General features: G+C 46.5%; 6 protein-coding genes across 6 annotated transcripts; 3 read left to right on the top strand and 3 right to left on the bottom strand.

Annotated features, from left to right (window-relative positions):
- Positions 1 to 893: 893 nt before the first annotated feature.
- On the bottom strand, positions 894 to 5,162 carry I203_103304 (sulfite reductase (NADPH) hemoprotein, beta-component; the record flags this gene model as incomplete). Its single annotated transcript, XM_019149280.1, has 3 exons — positions 894 to 1,203; positions 1,273 to 2,558; positions 2,619 to 5,162. 3 exons carry the CDS (start codon positions 5,160 to 5,162, stop codon positions 894 to 896), a joined length of 4,140 nt encoding a protein of 1,379 aa, XP_019001305.1.
- Positions 5,163 to 6,820: 1,658 nt separating this feature from the next.
- I203_103303 (uncharacterized protein) lies at positions 6,821 to 8,738 on the top strand (the record flags this gene model as incomplete). The annotated part of the gene is made up of 8 exons (XM_019149279.1): positions 6,821 to 7,375; positions 7,450 to 7,703; positions 7,771 to 7,901; positions 7,972 to 8,002; positions 8,059 to 8,196; positions 8,259 to 8,286; positions 8,369 to 8,611; positions 8,682 to 8,738. The coding sequence occupies 8 exons, from the start codon at positions 6,821 to 6,823 to the stop codon at positions 8,736 to 8,738; spliced, it is 1,437 nt and encodes a 478-aa protein (XP_019001304.1).
- Positions 8,739 to 9,474: 736 nt separating this feature from the next.
- On the top strand, positions 9,475 to 11,602 carry I203_103302 (uncharacterized protein; the record flags this gene model as incomplete). The annotated part of the gene is made up of 11 exons (XM_019149278.1): positions 9,475 to 10,035; positions 10,111 to 10,243; positions 10,312 to 10,441; positions 10,491 to 10,515; positions 10,573 to 10,684; positions 10,752 to 10,782; positions 10,853 to 10,990; positions 11,051 to 11,078; positions 11,156 to 11,354; positions 11,420 to 11,463; positions 11,528 to 11,602. 11 exons carry the CDS (start codon positions 9,475 to 9,477, stop codon positions 11,600 to 11,602), a joined length of 1,476 nt encoding a protein of 491 aa, XP_019001303.1.
- Positions 11,603 to 11,741: 139 nt separating this feature from the next.
- On the bottom strand, positions 11,742 to 13,409 carry I203_103301 (uncharacterized protein; the record flags this gene model as incomplete). Its single annotated transcript, XM_019149277.1, has 1 exon — positions 11,742 to 13,409. The coding sequence occupies one exon, from the start codon at positions 13,407 to 13,409 to the stop codon at positions 11,742 to 11,744; it is 1,668 nt and encodes a 555-aa protein (XP_019001302.1).
- A 765-nt stretch (positions 13,410 to 14,174) lies between these two features.
- Positions 14,175 to 15,818, bottom strand: I203_103300 (uncharacterized protein; the record flags this gene model as incomplete). The annotated part of the gene is made up of 12 exons (XM_065517290.1): positions 14,175 to 14,278; positions 14,347 to 14,402; positions 14,459 to 14,610; positions 14,666 to 14,693; positions 14,749 to 14,901; positions 14,984 to 15,014; positions 15,076 to 15,181; positions 15,239 to 15,263; positions 15,330 to 15,450; positions 15,508 to 15,620; positions 15,676 to 15,686; positions 15,738 to 15,818. 12 exons carry the CDS (start codon positions 15,816 to 15,818, stop codon positions 14,175 to 14,177), a joined length of 981 nt encoding a protein of 326 aa, XP_065374108.1.
- Positions 15,819 to 16,852: 1,034 nt separating this feature from the next.
- On the top strand, positions 16,853 to 17,818 carry I203_103299 (60S ribosomal protein eL19; the record flags this gene model as incomplete). The annotated part of the gene is made up of 4 exons (XM_019149275.1): positions 16,853 to 16,916; positions 17,174 to 17,258; positions 17,318 to 17,524; positions 17,587 to 17,818. The coding sequence occupies 4 exons, from the start codon at positions 16,853 to 16,855 to the stop codon at positions 17,816 to 17,818; spliced, it is 588 nt and encodes a 195-aa protein (XP_019001300.1).
- Between the last annotated feature and the right edge of the window lie 237 nt (positions 17,819 to 18,055).

Here is an 18,055-nt window from a genome sequence, read left to right as displayed (position 1 = left end):
ATGAGACTCAGGTGGGTATGGATAAGGAGAATAAGGATGAGTAGGAAGGCAAAGACGTAGAATAAGCAGCCGATGATGTTTTCGGAACTCGCGAAAAGCGAAAGGAGATGTAAGGATAACCAAAGAGCGTCGTTGTATTGGTTGGACAGGTGAATGTGGCAAATCAATGATGTGGCTTTGTTTTCGTTACGATCATCTTCCGCTTCATCCTTTGTTGCGAGTATGAAAGGAGGGTAGGTATGTATGGGATGCATGAACGCACAGCAGCTATGCAGATAAACGCATAAGCAACTAACACGCAGCGGGCATGATTTGTGACTGTACTCTGGTCGAGGTATAAATGCACGAACTCAACAGATACGAAGCATCTCATCAAAATGAGCATTGCAAGTGAGTAAATTGGATCGGCAGCTGCTCTTTCCGAATTGCTATCCCGGGTAAGCCAAAAGATAACAGGATAAACAGTACAGGATTATCTGCCAATCCCATCCATCTCATGAAAGATCAGTACTGATATAGAGGACTGATGATTTCCAACTTCATGACTATATAGCCACATTCGGCTTAGCCATCGCATCGATCGTCTTGCTCTTACTCCTCACATTGATTTTGCATCTCATTCCAGATCCCGGATTCGGTCATGAGCGGAAAGAAGAGAGAGAGGAAGGGAGACCAGGGGAAATAGAAAATGTCAAGAGACCCTCAAGGTGATAACGCACATATAGAATGATGTCGGAGATAACGAAAACTACCTCATATGGGTCTTATCCTATGCATATGCTTTTTGCGGGGGTATCTAAAGATGAAATTAAACTGAAAAACAAAATACCTTATTCACAAAGAGAACCTTTATAACAAAATATATTAGAATTAACTATACGAGTACCACCAAACTAAGCAGTAATAGCCTGAGCAGCCTGATTAGCAGATGGGAAACCATTTTCCCAGAAATTCGTTCCGTGGGTAGTAGGTTTTATGTATCCAGCTCGGATCGTCCAATCTCCGAATCTCTCGCCATCATGTCTCTCCAACGCCCATCGCTTGATCATGGGTTTCAACACAGCCAAGATTTCAGGTTCGGTAGCGGATTCAATGAACGGTTTGTTCAATCGTGTACCATTGTGGTTACCACCTAGCATCATCATATATGATCCGGGGGCTTTGCCGACGAATGCTACTTCCGCTGCCCATGGTCGTGCACAACTATTGCACGGATCAGACCCATCAGCACAAGCCAAAGATAAGTTTCTGTGAAGGGATGATTTGACTCACCCGTTAGGACATCCGGTCATCCTCATTACCAAATCATCATTCCTTACACCAGCCTCTTCGCAAATCTTCTCAACTTTGTCAATCAACAAGGGCAAGTATCGTTCCGATTCGGCCATGGCCAAACCACAAGTGGGGAATGCGACACAAGCCGAAGAAGAAAGTCTGACACCGGAATGATCGATGTTGTCCAGACCCCACTTGGCCAGCAATCGCTTCATCTCTTCGAGATCCTCCGATGGAATGTCGGAAAGGATAAGATGCTGGTTGGCAGTAAGTCTGAAAGTACCTTTATGTACCTTCGCGATCTCTTGGAGACCTGATTTGAATTGATGTCTTGAGGAATCTTCGATCCTTCCATTTTCGATGAACATGGTGAAATGCCATTTACCATCGTGTCCTTGGTGCCATCCGTATTTGTCCAAATTAGAGGTGAACTGATAAGGTCGAGCTTCACCGAATTTCTTACCCCATCGCTCTTCGACGAGAGATTTGAATTTGGCGACACCAAGTCGATCAACGGTGTACTTCAATCGAGCGTTCTTTCGATCCTGTCTGTTACCGTAATCTCGTTGAACAAGCATGATACTTTCGGCCACCTTGGTACCATCTTCGGGACTGAGGAAACCAAGGACATCACCCAATCGAGGGTAAGTCTTCTTGTTACCATGAGTAACACCCATACCACCACCAACACTGACGTTGTAACCGATAACCTCTTCATTCTCTACGATAGCGATGAAACCGACATCGTTGGTGAAAACGTCGACAGCGTTGTCAGGAGGTACAGCGACAGCGATCTTGAATTTACGAGGAAGGTAGTAAGGACCGTAAAGGGGTTCGTGGTCGGCAGAGAAAGCTTGAGTGGCATCACCATAGACCTTCTTTTTGTCAAGCCAAATTTCGTGATAAGCATTGGTAGATGGGAGGAGATGTTCGGAGACGGCGACGGAGAAATCGTAGACTGCCTTGTGGGTTTTGGAGTAGGCGGGGTTGACACAACATTGAACGTTTCTGTTGACATCACCACAAGCGGCGATGGTGTCGAGTAAACTTCGGTTAATAGCTTGCATGGCAGGTTTCAAGTGACTCTTGATGATACCGTGGAACTGGAAAGTTTGTCGAGTAGTCAATTTGAATGTACCATTACCGTGCTCGTCAGAGATCCTGTCCATGTGTAACCATTGATCAGCGGTACAGACACCGGCAGGCATTCGTACTCGGATCATGAAAGAGTAAGCAGGTTCGAGGCCTTGAGCTTTGAGCGATTCTCGAATGTCTCGGTCATCCTTTAGAAAATCACGTATCAGTATCGAAGGATGCGTGTTTAAAAAGCAGACATGACTCACTTGCATATAAGTTCCGTGGAACTTGGTCAATTGAGCATCGGAAGCACCAATGGCACCTGTCGTCTTGTCCTCAAGACCTTCGAGGATAGTACCTCGCAAGTAATCGGAAGCGATCTTGATGTGTTCATTGGCAACTACTTCCTCCTTCTCTTCCGCGACTTCGACACTATCGACACCTAAAGCTCTCCACAGACCAGCTTCGAAAGGCTTGTATCCAGTCATGTATCCATCGGGATCGGAATCGTCACCGAGACCCAATGGACAGAGCTCAGCACATCCGAGAGCGAGAAGTCGAGGGAAGAAGTCTTTGGCAGGCTTGTTGTAGTAACCGGCATCTTCAGGTCGTGGCCAATAGTGAGAATCACCCATACCGAAGACAGTGATCTTGGTTTCAGCGAGTTTATCGGATGCTGAGAGTTTACCAAGGGCTTTGTGGAACTCTCTACCATTCTGAGGAGCTTCACCTTGACCAGCAGTAGAGGTAAGAACCAGTACGTTCTTCTCTTCGGCCAAGGAGTCTACAATGGAAGGAGCGATCTCGTCGAGGACTCGAAGAGAAGCACCTACACCACGCATCTTGGCTCGACCGACCAATCGCTTGGCGACTTTCTCGGCGTTTCCACCATCGGAAGCGTAAAGAACCAAAAGACCAGGACCATCAAGGGAGTTGAGCAAGGCATCGTAGGCTTTTCGAGCTTTCTCTTTCCGGGCAGCGACGAGATCGTTACCAACCGATGAGGTGACGGAGGCATCAATGGATGGTTGAGATAGGGTGAGTTGGGAGAGATGGGATTCTCGATCAAGGAATTCCGAAAGAGCAGCTTTGATGTAAGATGAATCGAGGGTGAATCGCTTCTCATCGGCGAGAGAAGGGTTCCATCTGAACATGGGCCACCAGCCTCCAGAGACAGCTCGTTTGGTTTCTCTCAATCGTTCCAGAGGTCCAGCTTTCTCCTTCTCTGATACACTTTCGCCATCTTCTTTCTCTCCCCAAGGCAAGTAAGCAAGGACGAGACCAGGACCAGAGTAGTTCTCAGCTTCTCGCATAGCATTGATCACACCGGCGTAATCGGCGTAGATAGCTACAGAGGCAACGTATACGTCACCCATGTTGAGAGCATAGAGAGCAAGATCCTTCTTCCTTTCATTGGGTGGTTGAGCAGGAGCGTTAGGTGAGAAGGGTGAAGAAGCGGTCTCGTAAACGAGGAGGTTGATGTCGAGACCAGAAGCAAGAGCATGATGAAGACCAGAAGATGCAAGATCGACAGCCCAAGAGTTGGAAATGACAATCCAAAGTGCTCTCTTCTCCCAATGACCCTTCTCACCGAGTTGAGCGAGTTCCTTCTCATCTGCACTTTCACCTGCACCAACCACCTGGGCTACTTTCTTTCCGGCAGCGGCAGCGCCTTGCTCATCTCGAACTAACAACCAAGCAGACAAAGCTTCGTGAACCTCTTTTCGGGTGTTGGAGGCTTTGAGGATCTTCTTTGCCAACTCGACGAGTCTAGCCCGTTCCTTTCGGAGGGCGACAGCCTTACCGAAAGCGTAAAGTGGCGAGGTAGACTCATTTGCGGCTAAGTGTGATGGGTCGTTGAGGATTTCCAGAGGCGTAGGGGATGAAGCGAGAAGAGAGGTGTAGCTGGACTCAGGAGAGGGGATAGCGACAGATGAGGATGGGATCGAGTGGCTAGCAGGTTTACCTAATCGAGTGATAGGAGCTGAAGCTGAGAGTGCTGGTGAGATCTCGGATGACGATACATCGCCAGCGACTAATACAGATCGGATGTTGACATCGGAGCCCTCAAGAGCATCGACGACTGAAGCCCATCCAGATCCGTATTTTCCGTTGCCACCTTCAACTACCACTACTTCCTGTACTCCTGTGAGGGAAGATCGAAGCTTCTCCTTGGGTGCGGGAATAGCGAGGACGACGTCGATGACATTTTCAGCCTCGATGGCGGAGGGGAGGAAGTTGACTATGAGTTTGGAGGAATCTCCTCTTCGGTGGACGAACGATCGTTGAGCTCTTCTAGTGAGCTTGAGCAGGGAAAGAGATATAGCTTCGTATGATGATAGAAGATCATCGACAGCTTCTCCATTGGCATCTCCGTTCGCAGGGTTTGGCGATCCCAATGGTCCGCTTAACCACGATTCTGCGTCGTCTACCTGTTGAACTGATCCATCCAATCCTGAAGCGATAAAGTGATAGACCAAAGCATCTTCATCTTGAGCTAATCGAAGAGCGAGCAAAGAGTGATCGTAGGCATCTTGGGCCGATCTACTTATCAACGATAGTGATTTGGCAGCTCGAGGTGTTACGACTTCTTCAGCATCTACGACTTGAACTACCGTTCTTTTGAGGGAGGCGGAAGGAACGGAAGGGAGGAAAGTGGGGTTGGTGAAGAGGACGGTGACGTTGCCGGAAGCTTGAGGGATAGGGAGGTATGGGTTGAGCTTGCTCGACCCGGACGGGACGGTGGCAATAGGGTGGTGGTAAGAGGTGGAAGGGAGATTTGAGATAGCTGAGAGCAAGGAGGTAGACATCTGCGATGGCAAGATCGAGAGAGGGTGGTCAGCGGCGTGATCTGGCAAAGTGGAGGCCAAAGGTCAACTCACCTTGAAAGGATGTTGAGATTCTTTTGATAATTTACACAGGTGATACTACAGATATGTTTGACGAGCGTGCCAGACTGAGCACGATGCTTTATGCAGAGAAGAGAAGAAATCAAGAGATGCAGATTGTGTTATGATGAGCAAGTATTCACAGCACGATCTTTGGATTGTCTAAAAGCCGAAATCTGTATGGACGAGGATGAACCCAACTTTTCGGTGGTCCATCATATCTTCCAAATAAAATCATAAATCAGTGATGGCGTGCGAGGATCAAATTCCAGATCTGATCGCCAAATCACGTGGCATCATTCCGAATTCAAAACTTGACCCAGCCAATCCACGGTCACTGAAAAGCACGCAACAGACACCCATTTGCATCACTCGTCACCTTCCGAATCAAGGAGCACGCCCACAGCTGCAAACGGTGAGCCCCAGATTGGGATAATCGCTTGGATCAAGAGAATTCGTAGGTGGGAGATGAGATTCGGAGTAGCACACCATCAAGAGCAACAATCAAATTAATTCGGACTATTGTACAGCATCCATCGTTATTCATCATCATCATCGCATCATCATTGCAAATCACCCGGCGTTAAATCGCTTGACAGGGAAGCGAAGTGCTGAGATCAGACCCGAAGATATAGACCCAAGAGCTTGGAGCTACTATCCAGAATGAATTCCATCTCAGCACAAGCCCGTGCCGCGGGGAAAGCGAGATGCAACCAAATGGCCAGTTTCAACGGAAGCCCTGTCAACAATTAGCGGATGCTTCGTTTGGTCTGCACTGCGCCTATCTCGTACACTTGAAAGTGTCAAACTCATCAATGCATTTGCCAGCCACTACGACTACTTAAAGGTTGGTCATCATGTACAGTCTGAGGTTTCCTTTGTTGTAGCCCAGGGTAAAGCTTCCGGGAGGTCCATTTCAGACGAGATATGGAAAGGAAGTACTGTGCTCAATGGGACTTTCAGGGGTTCAATCAGAATGCTAAGTGTAAGTGAGTGTGATGTTGTCATTACAAAACGATATGCTGAGTTACACATCCATTTTATGATGAGATTGAGCTGAGGTTGAATAGATTGAAAGGGACTGGACTGAGGGGTTATACTGAAAGGCAATACTTGGAAAGATGAAATTGCAATCTTTCTCACGACATCATAGATGATAATGAAGTGATATCCGATATCTACTGATTAATATTTACTAACACGTACTTTGGATCGTCAATCTTTCACCGACTCATTATCTTCTTCTCGTTTTTCGTGCATTGCAGATTCATACAACCCACGTCCTCTATCCTGATTCTTTCCATACAACTCACTTGAGGAAATTTCAAGAAATCTCACCATCATCTTCATCTTTGAACAAGCCTTTTTGAACTCTTTCTGCAACTTCGATCCACCCACAGCTGACCGTCGTCTCTCTTTTCATTCAATCAGTTCGTAACCTCTATCAACCTTTGTCCCACATCAACTTCCCTTCAGCCACATATCCAAGGTACCTAGATCTATCCATAGTTCAGCCTGACCGGTCAATTCATCCTCTCACCTCGAATGAGTTACTCAGTATAAGGACTGTGAATATCACAATGGTCCCATCCACTCGACACTGCATCCTCTTCATTCCCATCCTATCCATTCTAGCTCTCTTCGCCACTTCCCCAGTCCACGCAGCAACGTCCCTCAAACTCTCCAAACACATCACCTCATCCGCTTCTGGCCCTCTCCGTCAAATGCAACAGCGTGCATTGGAACGTCGACGCATGGCCGAAAGAGCTATCCATATACCCATGCATGGTCATTCCAAGACTCACGCAAGGAGGAATGACAAGCGACGTCAAGATTTTGATGTTGACCTTGAGGGGGTTATAACAAAGCTGGCTTCCCCACTCATTAGATCCACGCCAACTAGCGTGGCTGCTGTCAAAGACACGGATGATCCAGAGGAAGCTGCCAATGTCATCATTTCCCAGGTTACCAGAACGAGGACTAGGACAGTTTCAGCCATTGTACCTACTCCTACGGACACAGCCAAAGCAGAAGGCCCAGCATTGGGCCAAGAACCCGATCTCAATCTGGACAATACAGGTGGTCTGGCTTATACGATTGACGTAAATGTCGGTGGTATATCTGTCCCTGTGATTGTACGTTGGCTTTCCCACCCTTCTTGATATGGAATGAAATGGTAAAAGCTGATCATACACGTTGACGGTGAAAGGTCGATACTGGTTCTTCAGCATTTTGGGTACCTACTTCATCGTGCCGAACATGTAAAGAAGCAGCTATGACCATATCGCCATTGATCGTACCTGATGGATGTGAATCCCAAAATATCACTTACGGTATTGGTTCTGCGGAAGGATGTTATGCCCATGGCGCAGTGTCCATTGGTCCATACGAAGTACCAGATGTGGAACTTATGGGTGTGACGGCTATAGATGCAGCTTTGGCATCTTCTGGGTCCGTCTTGAGGTGAGTCATCAACACAGTAGATTGCGTGTCAGCCTTGATGCTCACCTTCTTGATGATGACTTTCCAGTGGCATCCTTGGTCTTGCTGGCGAGACGAACGGGGATGGAAATCCTACTTTGGTCAAGGCGATGTACGACCTGGGGTTGGTCAAAGCGCAGACCGTCGGATTCTATCTGTCAGAGGATGAGAATGTAGACAGTGAGTATATTCGATCAATCGGTTCTATGGATTGGGGTCGCTGACAATATAACTGGTAACTGACCATTAGGTGAAATTACGTTTGGAGACGTGACGACCAGGTGAGTTATCAAGCAAAAAGGCAAAATGATCTTGCTGATTGAAATCCAATCCTCAGTGAACACGCAGATCCCAACCACAAAGTCACACTACAGTCTGTACCTAACGAGATGAACCTGTACGAGGTCATTCTGGATTCTCTGACTGTGGCAAACGAAACTGTTTCTGGCTCAAAGACCGTCATCATAGATACGGGGTAAGTGGTCAATGTAAGACTGATAAGGAAAAACTAATAAACTTGAATCTGATTGTCTATAGGAGTTCATACATTTATATTACTGAAGAAGTGAGTATCCCATCTCATGCTATCCTGACTCTTTTCCTTATCACCAGAAGGACTTTGCTAATTATCAAAATAACCTGTTCAGGACGCGCTGGCGATATACGCTCATCTCCCTTCACCCAAGACCTCTGATCAGGGCTACCTACTACCTTGCGCACCGGAGAATCCTCCCACTTTGACATTCACTTTTGGTGGCAAAGCATTCGATCTAGATTACAAGTATCTTATAGGAGCGGATGTAGGCTCTCAGGATGGTTATTGCTGGGCTAAGATTGGGAGTTTGAAAGGCATGGATACATGGGTCATTGGAGATGCCTTCTTACATACTGTGAGTGATCCATATAGTTCATTCGTTATGAATCATCATAAGGACGGACTGATCGGTGATGGCTTCATAGGTATATACCTCTTTCGATGTGGGGACAAAGGAAGTCACACTCTATAAGCTGCTTTAAGAACAGACTATGTAATTTGAACGTTCTGGTTCATCTTGAAAAGTAGATACGTATGTAATTATAATTCGATACTTGCTAATCTCGTTCTTTCGGTCATGCATGAGTTCCGATATTTACAAATGAACCTTCTCACCTATGGTCGCATATATCACAGTAGTGGACGGATGCTGAGTAACTCCAATTCGTACATACACTATACACTGTCAATCAACCGTGGCTTTTCAATTCAAATCAGGATAGGTCATCCTTTCATTCTGTTCCCCTACGCTAACATGAATTAATGTTCCTCCTGAAATGAAAGGATTAAGCTTGAAACTCAACTTTGGGGTAGAATGAAAAGAAATGAAATGATTAATCTATTTGTTGATCGACCCAGAATATGGGATATCACCATCTTGCGGAATTGGGATCGCCCACTTCGTACCTCTATCCTAAGCTTCATGGCATCTCCCTATATTACTATCAACAGCTAAGGAAGAGAAACAGCGCTTTTAGTCATACCATAATCCTGACATTCTCGCCTATAACACTGTGCTATTATCTCAATTCGCCAGGAATTCCGTCGTGTACAGCTCATTCTACCCTGCTCTCATCTCTTATTTAGAGATTTTAATAGATCATAATTTATAATCACAAGATGGTTTTACTCACAAGCGTCGCGCAATTGTCATATATGACCTCGATAATAACGTTACTTTCGATCATTTTACCAGCAGAAGCAGCTGTTCATCTCAAGATGACCAAACACGAATCTTCATCATCCAATCCTCCTATAGTCGGAGCCTTAAGTATTCTCAGAAGAAAAGGAGCTCCAGATCTCGCCGGGTTGGAAGAAAGAGCAATAAATCTCAAGATGACTCCTCACACGGCGTCTCATCATTTGGAGAAAAAGCAAGGCGAACCTACATTTTCAAATCAGCAATCTACCAGTTCCAATGATCCATATGCCTTTCCAACGAGTACGTCAGAATACTACGGATCACAGGTTGACCGACCTTCGTCAAGCTCTGATGTGGCTTCGCAGTATCAAAGTTCATGGTCGACTACATCCACATGGACGAGTTCTTGGTCAGGCTCTGCGACTGCTACTGCCACTGCGAACGCTATCGAAAGCTCAGCTAGCACAGTGAATAACACTGAGTCTACTTCATCGGACACTTCTTCAGCCTCGACCAGTCCTAGTGGAACGGTAAGTGCCAATAATCCAATTACGACGTTAGAAGTGGAAGATCCTTCTCAGATGGGTACCATCTACACTATCGACGTCACAGTGGATGGTGTGGAACTTCCTGTTCACGTAAGTGTCTTTGTCCTGATCTTCTCGTCAATCCGGTGGTCTCGTGTCTGATAGTCTTCTGTTCGATGGTTGCAGATCGATACTGGATCCAGTCAATTTTGGGCAGCTCACGATTCATGCCGGGAATGTAAATTGAATGGTATGACCACTATCAATACTGCTCTTCCGTCAGATTGTCAGGGTGATAATCTGATCACCATTACGTATGGTAAGTTCGTTCTCTGCCACATGTCAATAGGATTTTGGCTTAGTGATCAAAATCTGTATCGTATACAGCGATGGGATGGGTCAAAGGATGTCATGTGAACACTTCGATCGCTCTCGGAGAGGACACCCTTCAAAGTTATCCAGTTCTGGCTGTGATCGAAGCTGGAGGAGGTACGGAACAACTTGGTGGCTACTACAGGTATGTCTTCGGTGCATCTGGGTCGAAGGCAGCTCACGATGATGAATAGTGGTTTGATTGGTCTTGCGAGTGCTGTGAGTACCCTCATATCACTATTTGGCCGAAGGGACATGCTGATTGAGAAGTCACAGGGATTAAACCAAAATGACATTCCTACAGTCGTCTCAGCGCTATATAAACAAGGATCGATCCAGCAGCCAATCGTCGGCTTTTACCTACCACGAGCAAGCGACAATCAAGAAAGTGAGTGTCATTATTGAGCTTCTTTGCACAAGCAAGGTACAACGCTAAGCGGATGGTGAACGAAAAGGTGAAATCACTTTCGGAGATCCCGCCACAAGGTAAGACCAATCTTTCGTCATGTATCCTTCTACACTCTAAGGTTTGAACACTAAGTTCATATTGCGGTAGTGAATATGCAGATGGCTCCAAAGTAGTCTATCTTTCAAGACAAGGGGGACAGAATGAAAATTACATCGTCAGGATGGATTCGTTCGTAGTGGGATCCGAAACCATCTCTCAAGGTACTGATTGCTATTTAGATACTGGGTCAGCATATTCCTTGATTACGATCATTGTCAATCTCGTGAGGCTGATCTGTATATACAGATCTTCGGGTATAGCTGTGCCGCAGAATGTGCGTACCAGAATTTCTTCTCACCCCAAAGGAACTCGAGAGTGACGAGCTGAGATAATTCTTCGTTTCCTACACAGGTCCTGGAACAGGTATACGAAACAGCATACGGCCTGAACTCTGCAAATTCTACCGAATCTCCACCATGCCAAGCCCCAAGCTCGAATTCGGGCGTATGGGTGACTTTCGGTGGTCAAGGATTCGAGATTCCATACCAAGATTTGGTCTACCAGAATGATGATGGGACATGTGGCGCATTGATCACGAGCTATTCAGGTGGTAAGTATGTTGTAGCCTGAGTAGGATACCTAAGACATGGATGCTTATGACATTGATGTTTTTAGATGTAAGCAATATTTGGTTGTTCGGTGATTCTTTCCTACACAATGTAAGTTTATCTCGGTCCAAGAAATGAGCATATCGAACAGTACAATTGACACGAAAGTCAATAGGTGTATCATTCGGTAAATGTGGAAACAGGAGAAGTCGAGTTGTTTGGATTGAAAAACGCCACCAATTCTCAATAGGCCATTTGTATACGTATATACATGTACTAATCAATACAATCCATGTAATCTGCCCAAAATATTATCATGTTGTATCTGCCAAGTCCAGATAATGTTTCTCAAGATATCTGCTTAGTTGTACTGTTCTGTACTTTACAACCTATCCAACATTGTATGAATTGACTCTCCCGCCACTACTTTCCCACCAACTTGCATTCTGAGTCTGATCGACTCTAGGAGGTCTCGCGACATCCCATCTAGGACCTTTGGGAGCAGTGGGCAATGCATGAGGATCGCCCTCCCTCAGCCATGCTATACCGTGAGTTTTCATAGCTGGACCTTCCCTATTCCAAGGCACCTCTCTTGTGGGTTTTGCGAATCCCGGTGGAATATATTCCTTCTTAGTGGGAAACAGAGGTGTTTGGGGTGACCGCGATGTTTCGGATACGTTCAGTCCAGCAGAATTCACAAGACGGTCTGTACGATCTGGGACAGGAGCAGCGGGATGAGCTTCGTAAGGATTATACCCCTCGTTATCCATTGGTGAGATATATCCAACAGGCTTTCTGGCGGATAAACCTGTCACACTGGAAATTCGAGATCTGGGGGAAGTAGTCGGACTTTTGTATGATCCTCCCAAGTTAGAGACGGCTTGAGGGGATAGTTGAGGTGATGAGGGAAGGTGGCGTGAGATGTTCGAGGTGAAATCTAGAGCTGAAACTGCCGAGGGTCTTCGGTCAGGGGAAGCCCTCGATGGTGATGGGACCAATGGAATACCATGTGGGGTTGAAAGGTGTCTGGGGCGCTCAGCATGCTTATGTGACTTGTGGTGAGCAGATTCACTCGGAAGTGAGGAGGAGCTGGAAGTATCGGAAGATGAGTGTCGTCTACTCCTTGATGAATGAGATGCCTCTCTGGGGACGGTTGGAGAGTTAGGTGTAGAATGAGGATCAGGAGTATGACAGGTCCTTCCTGCCAGACTGAGTCGTGCGAGTCGGTTGTTCAGCTGTGCCGATCGATAGAGGTCTTCTTCCTGATGTTTCTTCGGTTTAGGAGCATGTAGTGGATTATGGGTATGTCTTCTTGCCAAAGAAGGACGGGAAGACGAAGAGCGCTCGCTTGGTGAAGGTGGCAAAAGTTCAGTCACTCTTCGATAAGGCGAAGGTTGAAGGATATTCTGTTCACTTATCTTCCGATATGGTGATGTGATAGGAACAGATACCTCAGTCGGGGGATGTGACTGATTTTTGTGGATGTAGTCAGGTTCTCTGGAGGATGGTTTGGGAGACCCTGACTGACGTTCCCAGTGATCTCCAGCGTTGGGTGATGCCCGATGAAGATGAACAGGTGGTAAGTGACTTGGAGTGATAGCTCTAGCAGATGCGCTTGGCCCGATAGACTCTTGATAAATCGATCCTCCTACTGAATCCGAAGCTTCTGATCCAGTCTTCAACCATCCATTATGTTTGACTGGTCCAAGAACGGATTCCCGCTTGAGACCATGAGTACTAGCTGAACCAGCTAAGTCAACCTGACTCATCGTTCTTGATCTTGCTGAATGGACCGATGCAGGGCTAGCTGGAGGTCGAGCCCAAGGAGATTTAGGAAATTGAAGTGGACCGCCGATAACGGGAGAGCCACTCATACCTCCCAGCGCGGTAGGTGGAGTTTGAGGGTAGGATGAGATAGGCGATGATCCATAGGCCGATTGAGAATGAAGAGGTGGTAGGGAGGTACCATTACCCGGTCCTTGGCCAGGCAGCCATGATCCACCGCGAGAAAGAGCGGGAATTGCTCCTGCCATATAGGCTTCAACGTCGACTGGCATATCTAAGTGGATGCTTTCGGAATAGTGAGAAAGTTGGAGCTAGGATAGGGTTGAGAAGATACTGGTATACAATGAGCAACTTGTTCTCTATAGAAAAGTGGGGTCACACCAACGGATAGAAGTTCTTTCAACAAGGATTGGGCGAAATGTGTGAGCAGAAGGCTACCGATTAATCTTCCCGTCTATAAAGGGAAACCACCGCAGAGCACTGTATACGAGAACAGCTGAGGACTGAACGAAGGAATAGCTACAAGGTTCCTGTGATGTACACAGATGAACAATGCTGAAGGCTGAAAAGAGGGAAAAGCAAGGATAGTCACCTTGAGCAGATAGCAAATGAAAGCGAAGTGAATCACTTCCATGAGTAGCATGCAATAGATAGCGAACGTTTGTGAAAGTTGAAAGCCTGGGCCTTTCGAGTTGCAAATTAAATACTCAAAGTCCGCACGCCATATTGCACGATAAGGAGTACAAAGGAGTGAGATAAGCCTGAGGCATCCTGCTCACTCGTCTCGGACGGCAGACGATACTACAGGATAAGCACTTCAAAGGAGGCACTGGTGGGATGATGTAACAGTGATTGCGCGAGATGATGTATGCCGATAAGCTTGATAAGGATGACCTCACTCAGAAAGGGCTCTACCGTACGCTTGATACTGTACAGATCAGTACATTTTGCATGCTGCATCATCTCCCTTCAGAGTACATTGCCACTCTCCCCAAATCTGACGTATTGCTTTGGGGTCAAGCCTTCACAGAACATCGCTATTTCCTCAAGCCGTATAATGTCACTTCTCCTGTGGCGGCATTGATCGTATGGTAGACATTGTGGAGGAAAGCCGAGCCGATAAGGATAAAATTCTCAGCAGCTATAGCATGAACGTTAAGCTCACTCTGATCTGTACCGAAAAATACTGATATACCTCTTGAGACTTACGGGTTTCCTGGATCCTCAAATAACAGTAATCTGGATCTGATGATGTAGGCATAGCTCTAAGAGAGTCATAAGTGATTGAAACCTTGATAATTAGTGGATCAGATCGACTCACATGAGATCTTCCCACTTGATATTGAATGATCTTCCGCCAAATTGGAGTGCAAGGGCTTTGTCAGGATTATCTGGACCTTTGCAGGGCACGGATCGTAAACCATCTGATCCCTTGTCAGACCCTCCGAGAACAGAGTAGATAGGATCCATCATCTATGATTATAATTAGTCATCGGATATCGGATCTTCATTGATTCGTTAGACTTACTGATTCAGACACCAAAATGTTGGTAGTACTAGGGTGGTACATCAGCCGCATCTTCGTTCGCCGCAAGAATGCATATGGCTTACCCAGTATCAATGATCACCTCAATGTTTTGCATTTCCGTGGCTTGAGAGGTGATAGGTTGATTTCGAGAAATGAATGCATCCAGGTTGACACGGTACAGACCATCTTGACCTTTCTTGGGGAGAGCCGCTTTCTTGTTCTGATCGGCATCAGGACTTCAAAATATCATCCTTGGCTATCAGATCACGGACACTCAATGGTGCGGAGAGATACAGATTTGAACAACGGAAAAATCACCTATAATGAGCATTGCCAAATACGACTTCACCTGAATTACCAAATTCAGTGCTTAGTGCGTAATCGGATGAGGATGGGGAGCCGAGACTCACTGCCATCACCTTCACGAGTCAGATAAAAGCCTATTTCAGGGCTGGTAATCATCCCTGCTGATAGCATCAAATCGATGGGAGTCGCTTGGTTGTCGATCGAGTTCTGCTACAGCGGATGTCAATCCTCTACTAATACCAGTGCCCTGTAACACATGGGACTGACCCTCATGGCGAGACCTAAAATACCACTGTCGGATGTATGCAGATCAGTAAATGGATGATACCGGATGAGAGAGGGTTTAGTCTGTACCCACCTCATGTAAGATCCATCAAAACCTTCAACATCTCTGGCGGCGAGTAGAGGGTAGTCAGATAATGAGTATTGACCGATAGCGACATCAGTTTTGACGAGACAGCCATGTACTGCTCCACTGCCTGTATCAACAAACTATCAGCGACTGTAGACGGAATGGTCGATACAAGCTCACTGACCATATTTTTTGCTTTCAAGGGTGCAGCCGTCGGAAGTCTGAACTTTCGTATCAACCATATTGGCTTTAGTACAGTTGCCACACGGGTTAGCTGAGACCCAGAGATCGGCGCTCCTAGGAGACGGAGCTTATCAGCAAAGAAGGATGTTTCACCTCAAGAGTTACTTACCCGGTATCAACCTATGTCACAAGAATGTCAGTCATGTACATCTGGGGGATGATGAGACTCACTAAGACGGGCACTGAATTTTTGTTTTCTCCAATAAGAACATCGATAGTATAGGCTATACCTCCGCTGGAATCAATATTCATCGAAATCGAGGAGTCAGCTCTTTTGTAGTCAGTATGTTCTGTGCCGTTCGGAGATGTGATGTCGTGCTTGATTGCTGGTGCATCATTCATAATACGCCTGATGAGATGACTCGAGTCAGTATGATGACGAGTCAGTTTGATTGCCTGACCGTGAGTGTGCAATGCAGGTGACAGGACAGAGAGAAGTAAGAACTGAATGCCACTGGTGTACATGGTGTGAGGCGAGGAGAAGTTGTGTGACCTTCTGGTGATGAGGTAGGATGTGGGATCTGGAAGTTCTTGGGGGGTTACGTGAGGTGTGATTGCGGGTACTTGCGAGTGCAATGGAAGTTTTGGGAGGTTTAAGATGGGTGGTGGTGGTGAGGGGAGGTGGTGAATGGGTTCTATCTGGGGTGGATGAATTTCATTGTGAACTTCTCATCTATATAAGCCTCTCCAGCTTTTAATACACCGCGGGAAATGCCAAGTCTCAGAGCGACCTGATACATCTTTAGTATATGATATCCTTTTTGAGTGAAATGTGTCACGACCGATGAAAGGACAGATCCCATGGCAAGAAGTTTCAAGCGGCTAGGGATGCGATCTATGATCTTCCCTGTCGCTGTATGTTACCAAAATGATCGATGATGTCTTCTGAAGGATGGACCAGTGAGGCCTAGAGGACTTACACAATCATTCGTTCATGGAGCGTTTGTTTGTTTGTTTGTTTGTTTGTCTGTATGCAGAACGATGGATAACGGATTTCCAGATGCCGCACCGGTCGGGGATAATACTGTCTTTATCACCGATGGACGGTAGGCCGCCACCAATACTGCAGAAGTGACGACGCCCGCCACACTGAATAACACCGGTGATCCCTCGCTTTGCGCTTCCTGCCACGTGGTTTACTCGTACCAATCGAAATGGTTCGCCTCGCTCGCCCTCTCACAGCACAGTACCACCATACCCCGTTTCACCCTCATACATTTTGTTCACATCATACTATTCAGCCTACTCTTCCTCTTAGACTTCAAGATCATCCAACATCCGCGAACATGGTCAATCTCAAGCAACAAAAACGACTCGCCGCCTCCGTCGCTGGTGTCGGTAAGAGAAAGAGTGAGTATACGGTTTTTGAATGGAGTCGATCGGAGCGATATTGGTGGAGATAGCGAAGATCGAGGAGTTAAGGGGATGTTAGAAGCTTAGATGTATAGGAATGTCAAGAAGGACAATGTCTTGCAAGCAGTAGTCACTGGTCGAGCATGCGTATAGAACAATGGAGAAGTGAGGGACGCGATGGAGGATGATATGATTTGAGGGATCTGGCAATCAGTAAGAAGGGTTATACTGACCAAATTCTTCACCCAACGTAGTCTGGCTCGATCCCCAAGAGGCCGCTGAGATTGGACAAGCCAACTCTCGATCTGGTGTTCGAAAGCTCCTCAAAGATGGTCACATGTGAGTTGATGTGCATGTTTTACTTGAAAGGAACAGTATTGTTGATTTCACCCTTATAGCATCATCAAACCCACCGTCATCCACTCTCGAGCCCGAACTAGGGAACACGCTGCCGCCAAGCGAGCTGGTCGACACACCGGTTTCGGTAAGAGAAAGGGTACCGCTGAAGCCCGTATGCCCACCAAGGTTCAATGGCTTAGAAGAATGAGAGTTTTGAGAAGACTTTTGAAGAAGTACAGAGAAGGTGGAAAGATCGACAAGCACCTGTAAGTCATTGATGAATGCACTAGAGTGGCCGTTTTTGGATGTGTCTGATCAATGTGAACAGTTACCACACTCTTTACCTCGAAGCCAAAGGTAACCGATTCAAGAACAAGCGAGTTTTGATGGAACACATCCACAAAGCCAAAGCTGAAGTCATCCGAACCAAACACCTTGCCGAACAACAAGAAGCCCGACGAGTCAAGAACAAGGCCATGCGGGAGAGAAGAGCTCAACGACTCGCCGAGAAGAGACAAGGTATCACCGAAGTCGAGCGAGAAGAAGAAGTCAAGGAGTAGATGGTCACTTCTGTACTTTTACTTTGGATGGATGCATCTGGCATTTAGCGTATACCATTTTCCTGTCGTTGCAATATAGTCGTCATTCACTCAGATCATGACAGTACTTCTCGGGTTCCGTTCAGCTTGCATGGACCGATCTGATGCGAAAGTAGCACCAATGAGGAGTGAGGGATGAGATAGAGATAGATCCATTACGTTTATGCGCGCAGAGTGGAGGAGGTTCACGATCGTCAA

This window comes from Kwoniella mangroviensis (assembly GCF_000507465.2).
Source record: "Kwoniella mangroviensis CBS 8507 chromosome 1 map unlocalized Ctg01, whole genome shotgun sequence".
Classification (NCBI taxonomy): Eukaryota; Fungi; Basidiomycota; class Tremellomycetes; order Tremellales; family Cryptococcaceae; genus Kwoniella; species Kwoniella mangrovensis.
This window is presented reverse-complemented; position numbering and strand designations above follow the sequence as displayed.